This window comes from Silurus aristotelis (assembly GCF_946808225.1).
Source record: "Silurus aristotelis genome assembly, chromosome: 7".
Lineage (NCBI taxonomy): Eukaryota > Metazoa > Chordata > Actinopteri > Siluriformes > Siluridae > Silurus > Silurus aristotelis.
In genome coordinates, this window is record NC_139580.1 from 16,841,290 (window position 1) to 16,859,346 (window position 18,057).

An 18,057-nucleotide genomic window follows, 5' to 3' on the forward strand; every position below is an offset into this window, starting at 1 on the left:
TGGTGAGCTGGATTACTGCAAAAGCAAGCACAAATGTCTGAAGAAAAGACATTTCAAAAGCAAGCATAAGGCTTATAGATAGATAAGGCCTTAGACTAAAAGAGCAAGCTGTAGCCTCCAGACAAGCACTTTGCATTCTTTGAGAAGGTCGTCTGTATATTTAATCTGATGAAAAAAGTCAGCTTTGCCAAAAAAAAAGGGACAATGCTCTGGTGTTTCCTTTAATTCATGATTGTTTGACAGGTAAACAGGTCCTCCCTAAGGAGTGAGCAAAGGCAGCCAAGTTTGCAGTCAAAAATCATTTACTTCAAAGTAAAGGAAAGTATGAACAGAAACCCTATTATTGCGCAACAGAAGGTACAAATTACAAACCAAAAGTACTGTTATTGCACAGCTCTTTAAGAGAAAACTGCAGTTTGGAGGTGAGAGGTTAACACACACACACACACACACACACACACACACACACACACACACACACACACACACACACTGCAAACAGTAAATCATTATAAGCGGATGATAAATTTATGTTAACAGACCAAAGAAGCTCTAAAACATTTTGGTGGTTGTTCATGGTACTTTTTCTTTATATGTACATTTAAGTAAAAAACAACTAGAGGTTGTTTTTTTTCCTCCCTTGCAGCATGCCAGGCTTATTTTATATTCCTCTTCGCTTCCTAGGGTTAAAGGTTAAGAGTTTTACCTAGGTTCACTGTGCCTTTTAGCAGTATGAAGAGTAAAGTATCAGCAACCAGACGCAGACACACCAGTAGATGTGGATGTATGGCACATGTTAGTCTACCACTAAAATCTCACTTTTGTAATAATTATTATTAACTAAAATACTACAAAGGGTATGTACAAATTTTTATATACTATATATAATAAGGGTAACTTGTATATATTAATTTACCTCAATTCATAATGTTAATAAAATGATAATAGCATAATAATCCTTTAAGAGGTATGATATCTAAAACAACAGAAAAAACTAATCTAGGTTAGTCCAAAATAAAGTTATGTTTCACTATGAAAGGACATACACTTGAACACTCAACCTCAAAAGCCAAGAGGCTATATTATTTCGCTTCTGAATTCAAATGAAGTGAAATAAAATGAAAGAAAGTGCTAAACCATTATCAGTAGCTCAGTTCAGTAAGGAAGTGATGAACTTCCTAAACAGTCAGGAGCAAAACCTTGACCTGGTGACAGAAGTGCTCTAATGTCAGAGTAAACATGACTTCAACATGCCTGAAAAAACACAATGACTTCTGGGTATGACATCTGCAATAAACCAGCAGTGACAGGAACTAAAGATACCAGGCTGTTTTATGTCTATAAACAGGTGACAACCAAATTTTTAAATAAAACCTTAGATGCTATAGCAAAAATAAAAGCTAAGACGCAGTCATATATTTTGTCCATATATTAGAACTGTAACTCTAAAGCTAATTTACTTTCAAGCTTTAAATTAAGCACTTTGGCAAATAAGCCAAACTATTAATCAGCACTTTAATAAGTTCCAGTGTAATGCATATTGACATTTAAAAATCCCTTTATCCATTGCTGTCAGCATAAATGAAACATTAAAAAAAAAACTTTTTTCTTTAAGGACTTTTATTATTAAGCATTGATCAAGTATAGCTATCTAGCTATTATCATGCTGCCTGCCATCTGATATCATTTACATTGGTAATCTAAAGTGAAAGCTATTTAAAACTTCAGTGTCAATTTCCAAAACAAATATAATACAAAAATTATTTTATTAGGAATGATTCAGTCAGTAATAGTTTAATTGTTTATTACAAGTACTGTAATAACATATCGCTTCTCATAGCTGTGCTAAAAACACAAGTTTAATTGGGCTAATTGCTAGCATCTAATCTTTTCATATGTACTAGGTCACTTGAGATACTGGAAAAATTGCATACTGGAACAAAATATGTATCATCACCTAAAGCTAATGCCTGAATACATTTTAACTTTGAACATGATTTCTCTTGTCTGATCAACAAAACAGTTTTTTTTCCTGTAACAGCCAACTGTGAAAATGTCCTGACAGCTAAGAATTGTTTGTGAAAAATTAGATCATAATTTAATGGATTATGCGCAGTATTACTCATGAGAATGTAGCATGACTTGAGTGTGTGTTAACAGTGTGATTTAGATGTGTGAAATGATCAGTGGAATGGTTAAATATAGGTTGGGAATGAATGGTGACAAGCAGGTATGTCGGGTGTGTGTGTGGCAGTGTAGATACAGTGTAAATAGTTTCTATTAAGTGCACCTAGTTCACTGTGCACACACCAATATATAACATGTTTTAAAGAGACTGAGACACACTAATCAACAACATGCATAAGAAGAGCATTCAGTATGGATAGGCATGAAATAAGCAAAGGCTTCAAAACAGATGTGATGTGTTTGGGTGTGGTAAACACATGGAAGCAACTATATCATTATTGCCAACCTATTCTGCATATAAAAGCTGCCTTTCAGGAATGTTACAGTGAAGAATCAGCCTCAAATCTGTGTCAGAACTAGGAATGAAACTGCACATGTGGTCAAAAGAGTCCACACTGACACTCTTAGGATGAAGAGAGAGAGAGAGAGAGAGAGAGAGAGAGAGAGAGAGAGAGAGAGAGAGAGAGAGAGAGAGAGAGGAGGGAAGGAGAGATCAGGCTAGATCAGTTGAAGTCTACTGTAGCCTTTCAGTGGTTGGAGTTTATTTTGGGGTTTCATCCATTTAAATGCAGGCTTTGCAGTGAGATGAATGCTGAAGAATGCAGGAATGAATTCCAGACTCTTCATGGACATTTGATTCTTTTAGTAGCATCCAGGCAAACCAGCAATGTTGTGCTAAGTGAACAATATTTATTGCAATGCTATGACTGATAAAATAACAAGCAAAATAGACTTGGAGTTACAGAATCCTTGGTAGTCTAGCAAATAAGGAGCACTGCTTAGGCCCAGGATCAATTCCCAGATACGAAACTAGTCCAGTCACTAAGGTGTCGCACAAGCCTGTGGACTCTTAGTGCCGGTCCAAACCTTGAATTAAAAAAAGGGAGGGCTGCATCAAAACAGGAATCTGGCCAAATCAAACATGTGAAACAATAACCTTCTCTGGTGACCCCTAACAAGATCTGAATGAAAACAACATGAGAGAAAATGTTTCAACAGACATGAAAATCAATCTTATTTCTACATACAACTGCTCAAACCCTTAGATCAACACGAGTTATGTATTTGGAATAGGGCAAAAACTGTTCTTCTTCTTCTTCTGCTTTCGGCTTCTCCAATTAGGTGTCGCCACAGCGGATCATCTGTCTCCATACCCCCCTGTCCTCTACATCTGCCTCTTTCAAACCAACTACCTGCATGTCTTCCCTCACCACATCCATAAACCTCCTCCTTGGCCTTACTCTTTTCCTCGTTCCTGGTGGCTCCATCCTCAGCATTTTCCTACTGATATATACCCCATGTCCCTCCTCTGCTCATGTCCAAACCATCTCAAATCGCTTCTCCCTCACTTTGTCCCCAAAACGTCCTACATGCGCTGTCCCTCTAATAAACTCATTTCTAATCCTGTCCATCCTCATCACTCCCAACAAAAACCTCAACATCTTCAGCTCTGCTACCTCCAGCTCCATCTCTTAATTTCTTTCTAAAAACCAAAAAACTCTACATATTTAACTGTATGAAGCACAATATACATGTAGGTAAAAAAGACTGCATACAAATATTTTGATATTTGTAAATTGTAAATGTAAATTAGTTTTATTTACATGGAAGGTGCACTTCATCCTAACATGCAGCAATAAAAAAGGATGACAGCGCACGTGTGACCTGATCTGTTTTTCTCTAGGACAGACTAGAGGATGAGAGGAGACGTGGCCATTCTGCCAGTTTCATTACGTGATCTATTCACAACTGATTTCACAGAGCCAAGGACATTAGTGCTGCCTCCGAGATGCTGACTCACTCAGTGCCTCAGCCGTGTCACTATGGAGATCAGTGCACTGTCACACACACCTGTCCTCTGACTAGACACAATAAAACCAAACTGACCTGACCAGCAATGCAGATTTCTTATATACCTTACACTAACCTACCTGTAGTGGTAGTGTGTTTTTTTTTTTAATAAAGCTGTCAACTATAAAAGAGCTGGTTCATCAAGTTCTTCAACAAAACCCATAATCAAACATCTTAATGAGTCACTCCCGAACACCCATTTATACTTTAAACATGACTGGTGTATTTTATGTTTTCAGTGTGGAAAGAGACTAAAAGAGGGACAAAGAAAATGTAATATGTGCGACCTGTTATGCTTTTGCTACTGTGATCAATTATGTTATGACAGCTTTTTCAAGCGTATAATAAGGTACTCTCTGTAAAGCAAGACAGGACACTGGGAAAAAAAGAAAGAGTAAAGGCAAACATGTATAATGACTCTGCCAATGTAGAAACAGTCCAGCAGTAAGTAACTGGGTGTGTGTGAGCCCAGTTACTTTCATAATATGAAAGTGTATGAGCCCATTTTTTCATAATATATGAACTCAGAGATGTTCTTAGTCTTCTTAGTTTAATTTATACATATTGATAATCTCATTTGTTATTTGAAAATAGCTTCAGAGTTTCAATACACTTTTGTGAAATTTGTATTACGTGATGCTGAGCCTGTTCAAAAGCTTGAAACACAATTTGCGTTCATCAGCTCACACACACCCACACACACACCCACACACACACCCATTCACATGGCTATAAATATTTGTATACATTTTTTTTTAAATATTTTAATCTGAAAAAAATATACATAATTAGAAATGACATTCAATGAAGAATTCTGCATTATGTATGACAAAGGGATTCATTTTAAGACCTTGGAAGTAAAAATTATTATACTTTATATATATACACACACATATACACACACACTTCTATACACCTTCCCATATTCTCAATAACATGTAAACAACATAATTAATAAATTTTCATATTTTTGCCTAAAGATTCAGACATATTATTTTTTTTTGAATATTAAAAAGTCTTAAATTACTTATCTAAATGTTAGAATATGAAATTAGTCCCAAAACTAGATCATGATCTTAAAGGAGAACATCTGGCACAATACACTGTAAAGTAAATCCATATACTTGGGGAGAATAATCTGTTTTATGACAACTCTGGTTGTGTTGGCTGTACACGGTGTTCACTTTGTATTTTGAACAAATCTCGAATTCTGGGGCTCAGAAATAGCTCATCCTTGTTCTTCTATGTGCATTGTATAGCTATGACTGAGCAATATCAGCAAACAGGAAAATGGCCACATGGGTGGTAAAAAGTGGCCGCATGCCAAATTTACAATAAACCTTTGTAAGAGAAATTAAAAGTGTCTATTATTCAAATTTATTTTACACAAATGTGAGATATAAAGAATACATTAGTAATTATAGAAAAGGCTGTGAAGCCAATCATTCTGCAACTATCCTTAATTATCATTCAATTGTCTCACCCCTTGGGTTTTCATGCCCATTCTTCTCCAACCCATGTCCATTTGGTAGACCCTCTTATCCAGAATGACTAACAATTCCATATTTAATATGACTGAGCAGTGGAGATTTTTGGGTCGTACTCACATAGTGGGGGCATTTCAATCGAAATGTATTTGTATATAGCTAACTAAATAAAGTTTAATGGCAGCTATAGAGCAAGACCTACCCTTGGTGACAGGATTCATAGGCACAATGAAAGACATTGTAAACATAAGACTAGTCCAGGATGAGTCAACAAAATTTTATACTTCTTTCATGGAGTCAACAAACATTGAAAAAGATTTGTTTTTGTTTATAAACTACTCATACATCATACTGCAATGCAAACCACTGAAGGACATGTACAAAAAGCTAACCAGCTTTTCAGGGCACACAAAATGTTCTTGAAGGCCTACAGCAGCTCATCCTAGTGACTTGTGTGGGTGGTAAAAGAGGATTCGGTCCACAAAGCTGCTCTTTCATCGACTAACTGTCGCTCAACCTTCTGTCGTTTCAAGCCTTATATTTAAAGTGGAAATCCCTGACCATGCACCTGCCTGTACCTACAGACAGAAACACGATGATCCATAGATGCGTGCTTGTGTGCATCACAGGGCAGTGGCACGCGACACTGTGCCCTCTGCAAGCATATAACACGTAAAGTCTAACGTCACCTGCACTTTTTGCATGACGTGCAAAGCGTGCAGGCTGCAAACACGCTGTAAAACGTTGTGCACAATGCTGATGGCCGAGGCGCTTTATCACCAGGCGTTGCAGCAGCCCTTTAAGAAGTGCCAGGCCCGGTTACCGGGCGGCTCCACGCGCGCTCACAGACAGGACCTAGATGCGCGCAGGTTATTAATCCATTTTCACAGCGCAAATGACTAAGATCGCATGCAATGTCATACCTCAGAGCGACGCGAACTGAACTCTCGTCCTGTCCGGGGTTCATGGTCCACTGTTTCCCGGAGCCTTATCGATCCCCAACAGATCCACAAGAAGATCAATCTGATCTGATTCACCACCGCAGGCGATTAGTGCAGCGATTGCTGTCCGGAGCTCACCTCCGTCTCTCCTCTGCCATGTTTACAGGCTATGACTAAAACGCAGTCGCAGAGGAAATGTCGCTCTTGGAATGATGCATGTTGATATGATCATGAACAGGGGTCTCGTCAGAGCCGCGTCGTCCCCAGACTCACGCGCGCGACCGTGCCTCGACTCCGAGCCGCAATGCGTCACCAAACCCCGCCCACTACACCGGCTCCGCCGCGGTGACGTTATAACTAGAATTTGTGCTACATTTCATACATGCATACTTACATACACGCATGCATACACACATGCATACATACGTTCTGAAAGGAAAGGTTGGCTACCGTTATGCTGGGGACTGATGTATAATTCGAGTCAGATTTAGACCATCAATTAGAATGACATTGCACTGGTTTTGCTGTGAGCTTTCTAACTAAAGGACACACTCTTTACACCTTTTCCTTTGTGTCACCTGCCTGTATATCAGGTAGAACTGTTAATCTACAATACTTCCTTGCATATACATCATCTGTTTGTAAAATTGTGAAAATGCAGAAGTCACTCCAGTTTGGAATAAGGAGGAACATCTATAGTACATAATAGGATCTTAGACAGTACTGTTGTACCTTTAGAGTACATTACTTGTACTTTTATAATTGAAATGAATTAGTATTATGCATTACTTTCTTTTGGAGCAACATGCATTTAATGCAAGTAAAAACACACACACCTAGTTTTATGATAGCGGTATAAAAGGTTCTGATCCCCCCATTCACATTAACCACATTTGCCTGACTCACATCAGAGCTTTGCCACTATATTGATATTAAATAGCATCTAAAGTGCTTTACATTGGCAGACCCACCAATTGGGGGGAATGGGGCTGAGCACCATGGGTGTCTTGACCTCTTTCCAAGTGAAGGTGTCTAGTTACCAGCTCTCAGGTTTCATTTACAGACAGAGCAACACTGTAGTGAGGGGAATATCACAGTGCGACTGTGAACAGTTGACTAGAGAAAGTGAAATGCAGGGTTTGAATTACACTACATGTGGAAGGGAGATCTCAGTCTTGCCAAACTGTTAACAGTTTATTACTATAACACAGATACTGTATCGTCTGTCTGGCGTCAGTGTTGTAAAGGTTACAGGGATTATTTGCTTGCAAACACATTTTACCAGTAGCTAAAGGGATAATGAAATTAAAACTGAAGATGTATTTCTCACAAATTTTATTCATTAGAAAAAGAACACAGTACAAAGTAGTTACATTAATGGTTTGATATGAGAGAATTTATCCTGCAGACTTGAATTTTGTATTATATCCACTATATCCTTATTTAAACTCTAGGGTTTAAGACAGGTTTGATTGTACTCTAGCAGAGTATAAAGACATTGCAGAAAACCTGCAGTCAGATCATTATTAATATTTTGCCAAAATATACAATATACATACTGTATATGCATTTTATTTCCAGAATTTGAAAAATGTATAGGACTGTCCATTATATTCCTTTTGGAATCCATTATTCAAACATAAAATGTAATCATTAACATAATTAAATATATATATATATATATAGTTCCTTCAAAACCAATTTTATTTTCTCCACCTCTATATTATAATTACTATATTAATAAATCAAACACTTGTAGTGATTTTATTCCAGAAACTATAAGTCTGTTTGTGAATGTAGAGCTTCTAGCTTCAGATAGATTATACCAGTACCCATTTTGACTCTTTTTTTTTAAATGTATGTATATACTGTATATGTGCATTATAATAAAGTGACAGTTCACTGATTTTGATCTCAAAAGTCCAAATCCAGGTACTGAACCATTATTGCAGCTGCAGCAGAAGACACAAATAAAATATTTGTAACAAATATAATTCTAGAATATATTTTTATACAAATGTTTTAGTTTTTTTATTCACAATAAAAATTTTATTAACTTGTAAACATAAAATTACGAGCTTAAAAAAAAGCTCATTATTATTTAAAGTACTTACTGAAATGTAAGCAATTCCTTCCTCAGGTTCCAGTGTACCATAATGGACCTTTCCCAAATCCATACGATGCTATAACATTAAAAACTGCCATGTTTAGTCAATTGACAAAAAAATACAACACAAGAAGTATTTCACATGGCTTATACATACAGTGCCTATCAAAAATATTGAAACACCTATTAATTTATAATTTTGCAGAACCACGCATGCTCCTTTTGTTTATATGCGGCAAACTAGGTAAAATTCAAAAACACATAAGAATTGTACGGTGCATGATGAAGAAGAACTTAAGTAAGATGTAAGATGGAGAACAGGAGAGATGTTACCAGACTGCCTCACATGTCAAACAGTTGGAAGGTTTAATTGTTTGGGGTTTGATTTGGATAGGGAAGGTTTGACTTCTTCTGAATGGAAGGAATACTGAACCTATATGGATACCATTACATACTTCAGCAATAAAAAAACTATTTGCCAAGAACAAATTTGGCAAGTTTTACAAAAGACATGGCAAAGTATGCTAAGAGATTTGTTTATTTGTTTATTTGTTTGATCAAAGTGAATGTTATACCTTATTTCTTAAATTACCTAGTTTGTTGCATATAAACAAGTAAAACTTGCATGCGTCTGAAAAATAATAAAAGTCTAGGTGTTTCCAACCTTTTGGGAGGCATTGTAATGTAATAGTGGTTTAAGGCCTTAACCTGAAATCTTCATTCACCACAAACCAGATAGGAATGTAGCATTGAATCTGGAAAAAATTTTCTGTACCCTAACCCCCAAAAATATTGTTTAAGACTTCCAACAGTTAATTGAAATGCAGATAAGAACGGAGAGGTCTTATTAATTAAAAAAACCTACAGTCCTTATAATACTAGTCTCTTGAATGCTATAGATACCCACACGCCACAGAGATTGTGAAAACACCAGGATTTCAACTTTTCAAGAACCAGAAAAGACCAGAAGAAACTAGTCCCCATCAGAGACATCCTCATCTGAGAGAAGGTTGCCACCATTTACCCTGGTGTAATGTGTGCGTTCGTCACCCAGCACACCACAAGTGCAAAGTGTCCTGTTAAACAGAGTTTCCATGTCCTCCAACATGAGACCCTTGGTCTCTGGTAGGCAGCCCAGCACAAACAGGAAGCCAAGCACAGCCAGTCCAGTGTACAGGAAAAACGCACCTATAAAAACAGCAGGTGAATATTACACAAAAATCAATACATACATGTAACTACATTACAAACAAACTTTACTAAGCAAAAAGAACATGAACAGCCTTCTGCAAGAACATTATATATACACGATTTAACTAAATGGTCCTTTATAAGACTATGTGCGTTAATTGACCATTTTGAACAAATAATCATAGGATTGTTCATGTTGTATGTTTTAAGATTTTGAATAGAAATATAAGCAGCAGGTATGGACAGCAGTGAAGATTCATACCATAATATGTGAGGTACTGTGCCACATGAAGGAATGTCAGAGACACCAGGACATTAAACATCCAGTTGACACCAGCAGAGCAGGCATTGCCTGTGCTCCGAGCCCACAGTGGATAAATCTCAGAATTCACTGTCCATGGCATGGGACCCATCCCTTCAGGCAGGTATGTGCACACGCAAAAGAAAAGTGTTAAGAGTTAGTAATTAGTGTTGGTAACTCTTTCTTTATGTATTAAGGGTGTGTGTGAATTGCCAAAAGCATTAGGACACTATACCATTATTATACCCATAAGTGATTGTTTAATGTCTTGTTCCAGGTATAGATACATTTGTGAGTAAGGATGAGCTTTCTTTACTACAAACTTGTCAAACCAAACAGGTTTGGACCCCTTAGTTTCAGTGTAGGAAACTCCTAACACTAGAAGATACAAAGGCAGTTCAGACAGTTGTGTGCTTCCAATTTTGGTAGCTCTAACAGTTTCTGAACAGTCCACAAATGGGGTGATAATCAGGTGTCCACATACTTCTGGCCATATAGTGTATGTATAATTCAACTAATTAAATCAAGTGAATAAATACTACAGAAAGTAGTAAGCGGAGAAGGGCTGTTCTTACCTGGAGCAAAGAATGCCAGGTAAAGGATGAGACCCAGCAATACCACCCAGGAATAGGAGGTTGGGCAATAATTATAGGCCCACAATGCATTTGGGTTTACTTGCGTAGCATTAGAGCACCTGGATGAAGCATAAATATCAGATATACCAGACAATTTGATAAAAAAAAGAAAAAAAGAAAAAAAAGAAATAAGACTCTTAATATGAGTTCTTTTGGGAAACATAAAAAAAACCCAAACCTGCCATATGCTGCTTGCTCTGTGTTCGCTGGATCAACTGGTACACAGGAAGTGCCTGATATATTTGAGCCTTTGTCATAGTAACAAAAGCCACAGTTTGGATCCAGCATACATTGTTCACAAAATCTGTAAAAGTGTGTGAGGTTGCTTCTGTTAATATTAATGTACTCTGCATAAGTTGAAATACAAAACAGACTCTGTTAATATTTAGACTGTGCCTATTATTTACTGACACTGACTCACCCATATTGTGAGCATGTTGAGTTAGGAGCAGTGGGGTCAAGAGGGTTCACTGGAGGAGAGGCCTGAGCAGAAAGTAGGAATCCCACAGCCAAGACAGAGAGACTAACACTAGTACCTAAACAATGCAATAAACAATATGTACACATGAATAAGATTGCAGTAAATAGTCAGAATAATCAATAATGTTAAATTAGAAATGATCTCAAAATTTATATTTCAGTTTGACCTACCAATAACAGAAATATAGGAACATACAGTCCTGTTTTTAAACAGAATGTAATATCATAGCGAAGCCACTGTGTGGTACTACTGTATCACACAGATCTGAGCAAAATAAATAGATTTCAACTCAAACACTTTTGAGGCAAATTACAAGAACACGGAAGCAGATTGATGATTTCATTTGTTGAATATCGGCTTCAGAAGCCAAAATAGAAGCAACGAGTGAATTGAGAAAAAGGTTGAGGTTTATGTTTTAATATATTGAGATTCCCTCTTTTGGGGATGATAGTATCTGCAGATGGTGAGCAATAATAAAAGTGTCACAAAAAGAGAAATTTGAAAAAGGCAAAACAGAACCAAGTCCAAAAACACTGACAGTTTTTTGGTGGGCACAATTATCCAGAGCAACTTACAGGAATATCACTAATACAAGTGGGCTAGTGAGAGTTACGAGCTTTCCTCAAAGGACCGGTAGTGATTGCTTTGTGGGGATGGGACTTAAACTTAAAACCTTTCACTTCAAAATCCAATATCTTATATACTGAGCTTCAATGTCTTTCACAAAAAAGAAAGGTACAGCCAAAAGGTACTAAATGGTTGACTTTATAGCCTCATAAAATGTCATGCAAGCAGTTTGATGCGCTATATGGGCAAAAGTGTGTGCACACCATGCCCTTTTAGAACATTCCATTCCAGGTTTAGTTTCACATTTTATTTAAGATAACCTACACTCTTCTGGGAAGACTTTCCAACAGATATGGAAGCATGGCTGTGTGGTTTTATGTCAATTCAGCCAAAAGCATATTTGTAAGACAAGACAGTCCTGTTGGACAAGGAAGTCTGAAATACAATCGGTGTTCAAATTCATTCCAAATATGTTTAGTGGGAATGAGGTCTGGACTTTTGGAGTCATATGCAATAAGAATGTAAATGTTTTCGGGCCTCACCAACAATGCTGCCCAGAGTCAGCTTTCTGCGGCCCACCCGTTCCACCAGCCAAACGCCCACCAGTGTAAACAGAAAATTGGTGAACGCTGTAGCAGCTGAAAGCCAGATGGCAGTCTTATCATCTCGTACACCTGCCATCTGCAAAATTGTAGCACTGTAGTACCTAAAAAACAGGGAGTGACTTGCTATTTTTTCATTATTAGGCAAATTCTTTTAAAATTCTCTTAACTTTTTATAATAACTATGCCACAACTATTATAAGTGAAAGAACTTATTTTTTATTTATATCTGCCACCACTACTACTACTGGAATTGGAAATTTCAACCATCATAACTCTGGGCAAACAGGAAAGCAGTTTTAAATTGTAATTACAGTATTTACAAATAAAATGGACCTAATACAACTTAAATCTACCACCTTTTATAAACCGCATTCTGCAGTTTTACAGCCTTGATTATAATAACCATTAGATATTATGATGCCATTAATAATGTACACTATGCTCAATGTACCTAGTCAAAAAATAAGTAGTTAGTGATAAAAATGTAACCTGTGATACACAAGTATGGGTGCTGTTGAATTTCAATTTGTAGTGATACAACCACTTGCCTTTAGAAGACACATAATTATCTGAAAAGATTTGACCTTTTTGTGATTGACTTTTATCTGGAAAGCCACAGAATATTATTTTAATCAACATAAATATGAAGTCCAAATAATGATCCAATGCAAAATAAAAAATAAATAAAATTTAGCTTTCCAAATTATCCTGGCTGTGTGCTTCAGGTCATTGTAATGTTGGAAGACCCAGCCTCGACCTATCTTCAATGCTCAAACTGCGGGAAGGAGGTTGTTCCCCAAAATCTCGCAATACATGGCCCCGGTCATCCTCTCCTTAATACAGTGCAGTCGCCCTGTCCCATGTGCAGAAAAACACCCCCAAAGCATGATGCCACCACCCCCATGCTTCACAGTAGGGATGGTGTTCTTGGGATGGTACTCATCATGCTTCTTCCTCCAAACACGTTTAGTGGAATTATGACCCAAAAGTTATATTTTGGTCTCATCTGACCACATGACTTTCTCCCATGACTTCTCTGGATCATCCAAATGTTTATTGGCAAACTTAAGACGTGCCTGGACATGTGCTGGTTTAAGCAGGGGAACCTTCCGTGCCATGCATGATTTCAAACCATGATGTCTTAGTGTATTACCAACAGTAACCTTGGAAACGGTGGTCCCAGCTCTTTTCAGGTCATTGACCAGCTCCTCCCGTGTAGTTCTGGGCTGATTTCCCACCTTCCTTTGGATCACTGAGACCCCACGAGGTGAGATCTTGCATGGAGCCCCAGTCCGAGGGAGATTGACAGTCATGTTCAGCTTCTTCCATTTTCTAATGATTGCTCCAACAGTGGAGCTTTTTTCACCAAGCTGCCTGGCAATTTCCCTGTAGCCCTTTCCAGCCTTGTGGAGGTGTACAATTTTGTCTCTAGTGTCTTTGGACAGCTCTTTGGTCTTGGCCATGTTAGTAGTTGGATTCTTACTGATTGTATGGGGTGGACAGGTGTCTTTATGCAGCTAACGACCTCAAACAGGTGCATCTAATTTAGGATAATAAATGTAGTGGAGGTGGACATTTTAAAGGCAGACTAACAGGTCTTTGAGGGTCAGAATTCTAGCTGATAGACAGGTGTTCAAATACTTATTTGCAGCTGTATCATACAAATAAATAGTTTAAAAATCATATGTTGTGATTTCTGGATTTTTTTTTTAGATTATGTCTCTCACAGTGGACATGCACCTACGTGTTCAAATACTTATTTTCCTCACTGTATAATATATATATATATATACACACACACACACACACACACACACACACACACACACACACACACACATACATACATACATAGTGTCAGAGCAATGCTTTATGTCTATGTTTTATTTTGTGCAACCACAGATTAGTTCACTAAATAACACAAAATATGAAGAGATAATTAAACTTTGCTCTCTGCTGCCCTGTGACTTCAGCTATAAACACCTATTTATGTGCTTTGCTAGTTCAAGGAATGCTTAACTCTAGATCATTAGGATTACAGTAAACTCCACATTGCTGCTGTGTAAAAGTTTACACCCCAAATCTTTTCCTAAAAGAGGTCTAGACAAAGTGCCTGGACTCCCTCATTTGAAGTATAGTGTTGCCAGCAACGTACACAGCAAACTAGAGTGCGACCAAGGACTGCTCAAACTTATCAACAGTAAACACACAGTAAATGTCTTACATTACAGTGTTAATTCCAGAGAGCTGCTGGAACATCTGAAGGCCACATCCCACAATGAGAGCTCTTCGAGCAGTAGCACAGGCCAGGATACGGCACAGAACCGGTCCTTCTGGGAACCAGTCAACAAAATGCAAGACATTACAATTTTGTGTGCATGTAATAAATTTTGCCCAGTTCTTTACACAACTATATTGTAAAAAGTCTGAGAATTCTGCTTATTCTGGTTAAAACCTAATTGTGAGATGCTGCTTACCTCCGGTTTGCTTTTCCTCCTCTTCAACCATGGCCTTGATACTGTCGTACTCTTCATTCACGCTCTCTGTGGCCCGGATCTGTGCGAGCACCTTGAGGGCCTGTTGAGAATTGCCTTTTTGCAGGAGCCAGCGAGGACTCTCAGGCAAGAGGAAGAAGAATCCTAAAAACTGCAGAATAGCAGGGACTACAGACAGTCCCAGCATATACCTACAGAACATTTACAAAAAAAAAAAAAGAAAAAAAAAAAGGGGGAAAACTGTGTTCTCAGAGCAGAGGCCATGTAATATTCTGAAGCACTTTTATCAGAAAATGGATTGAATTCGGTTTGACAACCGTTCTGCTTTTGGCTTCAGTAACTAATTTTAGATGTCTTAGTGTCTTATCTGTGCACTATTGCAATTGACATTTACAGCATTTGGCAGACACCTGTATCCAGAGTGACTAACAACTAAGAAGTTGAGGGTTAAGACCCTTGATCAAGGGCCCAGCAGTAGCAGCTTGGTGGTGCTGGGATTTGAACTCACGACCTTCTGATCCAAAGTGCAATGCCCTAACCAATAAGTTATCGCCTCCATTTATTAAAGCTACCAATGTACATCTAACAAGGGATATATGGGCAAAACATCTAATATCCAATAGAAGGGATTAATGCATTCTGCTTTTGACCAGTCACTTAACACATCATATTTAAAACATTCTCATTAGTCTGTATAAAGTCAGATCTTAAGAATTGGCATTTCTAAATAATACTTGTTTCTCCGGTTGTTCTTTTTCCTTCATTCTCTTCGCTTTTTATTTGTACTGTTTATCCTATGAACCTATTTCTAATTTATCTTCTCCCTCTCAAAAAACTTTTATGTAAATGATCTCTAAAGCACTGGTCTCCAAACCTTGGTGGAGGAGTACCATGTCCTGTACAGTTTGTTTGTCCTGCTGTAGTGTACATACTACATTAGCTAGTTAACACTGCCATTCTGGATCTCCATGAAGAAAAAAAAGCCTCAAATATTTAGTTTCTGCAAAACCTGTAATAGGACACAGTGTTGCAACTACTCGCTTATTCACTTCATACCTCCAGCCATTGTGCTCCATGTAACTGAAGGCTCCATCCACCACACTGGCTATGAACTGACCGCCTGTGATGAACAGAGTGTTGATGGTGACCAGCTGTCCCCGGAGCTGAGGAGGAGACATTTCAGCAATGTACACGGGCACGGTCATAGATGCTATTCCTGTTGGAGTAAACCAAAACATATGTGTTCAGCATTACTCTTCTTCAGAGTCCTTTATTTCCAAAAGACAATGACAAAGTCAAATCTGTTCCCTTACCTATACCAATTCCAACAGTAAGCCTCCCAATAAGGAGAACTACTTTATCAGGTGCCACGCACAAAATGATCCCTCCTACAGTAAAAATGAAGCTGGCCAGCATAATGCACTTCCGGCGGCCGTACACCCCGTTCAGGAAACCGCCTGCTAGAGCTGAAAACGCTGCTGCTCCCACAGTGCTGGAGACAAGCAGCTCCTGCCAAAACGCGCTCAGGTTCATCTCTTTCTTGAGCAGAAGCATGGCTCCGGATACCACCCCGGTGTCGTAGCCGAACAGAAAGCCGCCCAGGGCGGAGAAGAACGCGAGGACGTAGACAAACCTCGAGGAACCATCCTGGCTGTAAGCGCTTCCTCCCCCAGACTGAGCTGCAGTCGCGGGGGCTCTGATAAGCCTGTGGTCGTCCTCCACTCTCCTCCCGCTGCCATTCACCTGCTCCATGATCTGCAGCTCATAAACATCCTATAATCACAGAAACCCGAGATATGCATGTAATTACAGCATTTGTGCACATCACATGGTCCATCAAAACGTACCTTTAACACGGCTCTCATGTACCAGCACGAAGCACAATCTAAGAAATCTTCAGCTGTTTACTAAATCCGATTCATGCTCTAGCCGGGGTTTGGCATTGTATAATCATGTATGTAATGATGCCAGAGAAAATATCCAGCGCTTGGATCGAACTCATCCATTCCCACAAACGCTCAAACATTATAAACCATGAGATTCCCATCACCCGGAGTTTGTACTTTACTATGGAGCCATGTTAAAACTTTAAAAAGAGAAGAGGGCGGTCACGTGCCATCGAGAGGGCGGGGCTTTGACGTGGAAACAAACGTAGACCCGCCCACATACAGCGTAATGCAGCCTAAAAAATGAGCTTTTAAAATTCAATAAATAAAATGTGAAATAAATAAATAAATAAAAAGCCTGCATATAATATGAAATTATAATACAATATTATATATCTATAATATAATATTTTTAAAATATTGTATATAATAATAATAATAATAATAATAATAATAATAATAATAATATTATATGTATATAATATTTATGATGCATCAATATTATTCTGCATGTTGTCTCCAGTCAAATTTGGCAGCATAATAATAATAATAATTATATATATATATATATATATATATATATATATATATATATATATATATATATATATATATATATATATATATATATATATATATAACTGCCAAATTTAGAAACTGTCAAATTTGACTGGAGACAACATGCATCATTTTACAATGTTAAAATGCTTATACGATACTATATTGCAGTGGTGCACTCAAACATATGAATAAACGTATAATAAAAAAAACAAAAACAAATACATACACGTCAAACTCAAAATGTTTCCTGCTACACTTTTTTTCTAGAAATATGATCGTGACCTGGAACGACTGACAGAAACAAAAAACCAACCGGACAAACGACGGGATATGAAAGGTTTCTCATTCTCATTGCATTGCTGAAGATGTGAACACGAAGAGGAAGAGGAGGGTGAACAGAAGGCCAAGTTTACCTGTAAATAAATCTCGTCTTTCTCTCGGTTTGCTCGATCGTCCCCCGGCTCGGTGCTTTAGACTTCCTGTTTTAAAAATGATACCAGCAGTCATATGACTCCTGCTGCCGCAGCAAGTCACGCCTGTCTCTGGGCTCTCCGGGAGACTTCCAAAATAATCGGGAAGCTCTCAGAAATAGAGAACTACGAGAGTTTTGGAGCAGGGCACAAACTTTTGGCGGCTTTGGGAAGTGCGGCGTCCTTCTCCACAAGACTAAGACCACCGCAACATCATCTCACCGCAATCTTTACGGATTTATCAGAGCAATGATGTGATAACACACGTGTTGAATGTCCGCTGGGCGACAGG

At 38.1% G+C, this 18,057-nt stretch overlaps 2 protein-coding genes across 12 annotated transcripts in view; both read right to left on the reverse strand.

Moving 5' to 3' along the window:
- The window catches only part of kif21a (kinesin family member 21A), a 38,210-nt gene extending 31,238 nt beyond the window's left edge, over positions 1–6,972 (reverse strand). For all 10 annotated transcript variants that reach the window (XM_083547331.1, XM_083547327.1, XM_083547335.1 and 7 more), the window contains exon 1: positions 6,449–6,972. In XM_083547331.1, the coding sequence (XP_083403457.1) occupies positions 6,449–6,492 (44 nt within the window). In that variant the 5' untranslated portion in view covers positions 6,493–6,972. The remainder of the gene's footprint in view (positions 1–6,448) is intronic.
- Positions 6,973–7,786: 814 nt separating this feature from the next.
- On the reverse strand, positions 7,787–17,836 carry slc2a13b (solute carrier family 2 member 13b). Of its 2 annotated transcripts, none has more exons than XM_083547342.1 (13): positions 17,709–17,836; positions 16,162–16,621; positions 15,905–16,064; positions 14,831–15,039; positions 14,578–14,686; positions 12,291–12,454; positions 11,122–11,236; positions 10,879–11,004; positions 10,641–10,759; positions 10,027–10,179; positions 9,598–9,761; positions 8,581–8,649; positions 7,787–8,418 (listed from the first exon to the last, which is right to left on the reverse strand). In XM_083547342.1, the coding sequence occupies exons 2-13, from the start codon at positions 16,598–16,600 to the stop codon at positions 8,410–8,412; spliced, it is 1,836 nt and encodes a 611-aa protein (XP_083403468.1). In that variant the 5' UTR covers positions 16,601–16,621; positions 17,709–17,836; the 3' UTR covers positions 7,787–8,409. The 2 variants fall into 2 exon arrangements, with proteins under 2 accessions (XP_083403468.1, XP_083403467.1); XM_083547341.1 differs by lacking the exon at positions 17,709–17,836 and adding an exon at positions 16,696–16,949.
- Positions 17,837–18,057: the final 221 nt, after the last annotated feature.

What these genes read in the sequence shown, in the direction of transcription:
- slc2a13b (XM_083547341.1), bottom strand. An exon ending in ATGGAGCACAATGGCTGGAG is followed by an intron (nt 15,040 to 15,904) that starts GTATGAAGTGAA and finishes AATGTTCTGTAG; the next exon opens with GTATATGCTGGGACTGTCTG. An exon ending in CCTGGCATTCTTTGCTCCAG is followed by an intron (nt 10,180 to 10,640) that starts GTAAGAACAGCC and finishes ACCTGCCTGAAG; the next exon opens with GGATGGGTCCCATGCCATGG.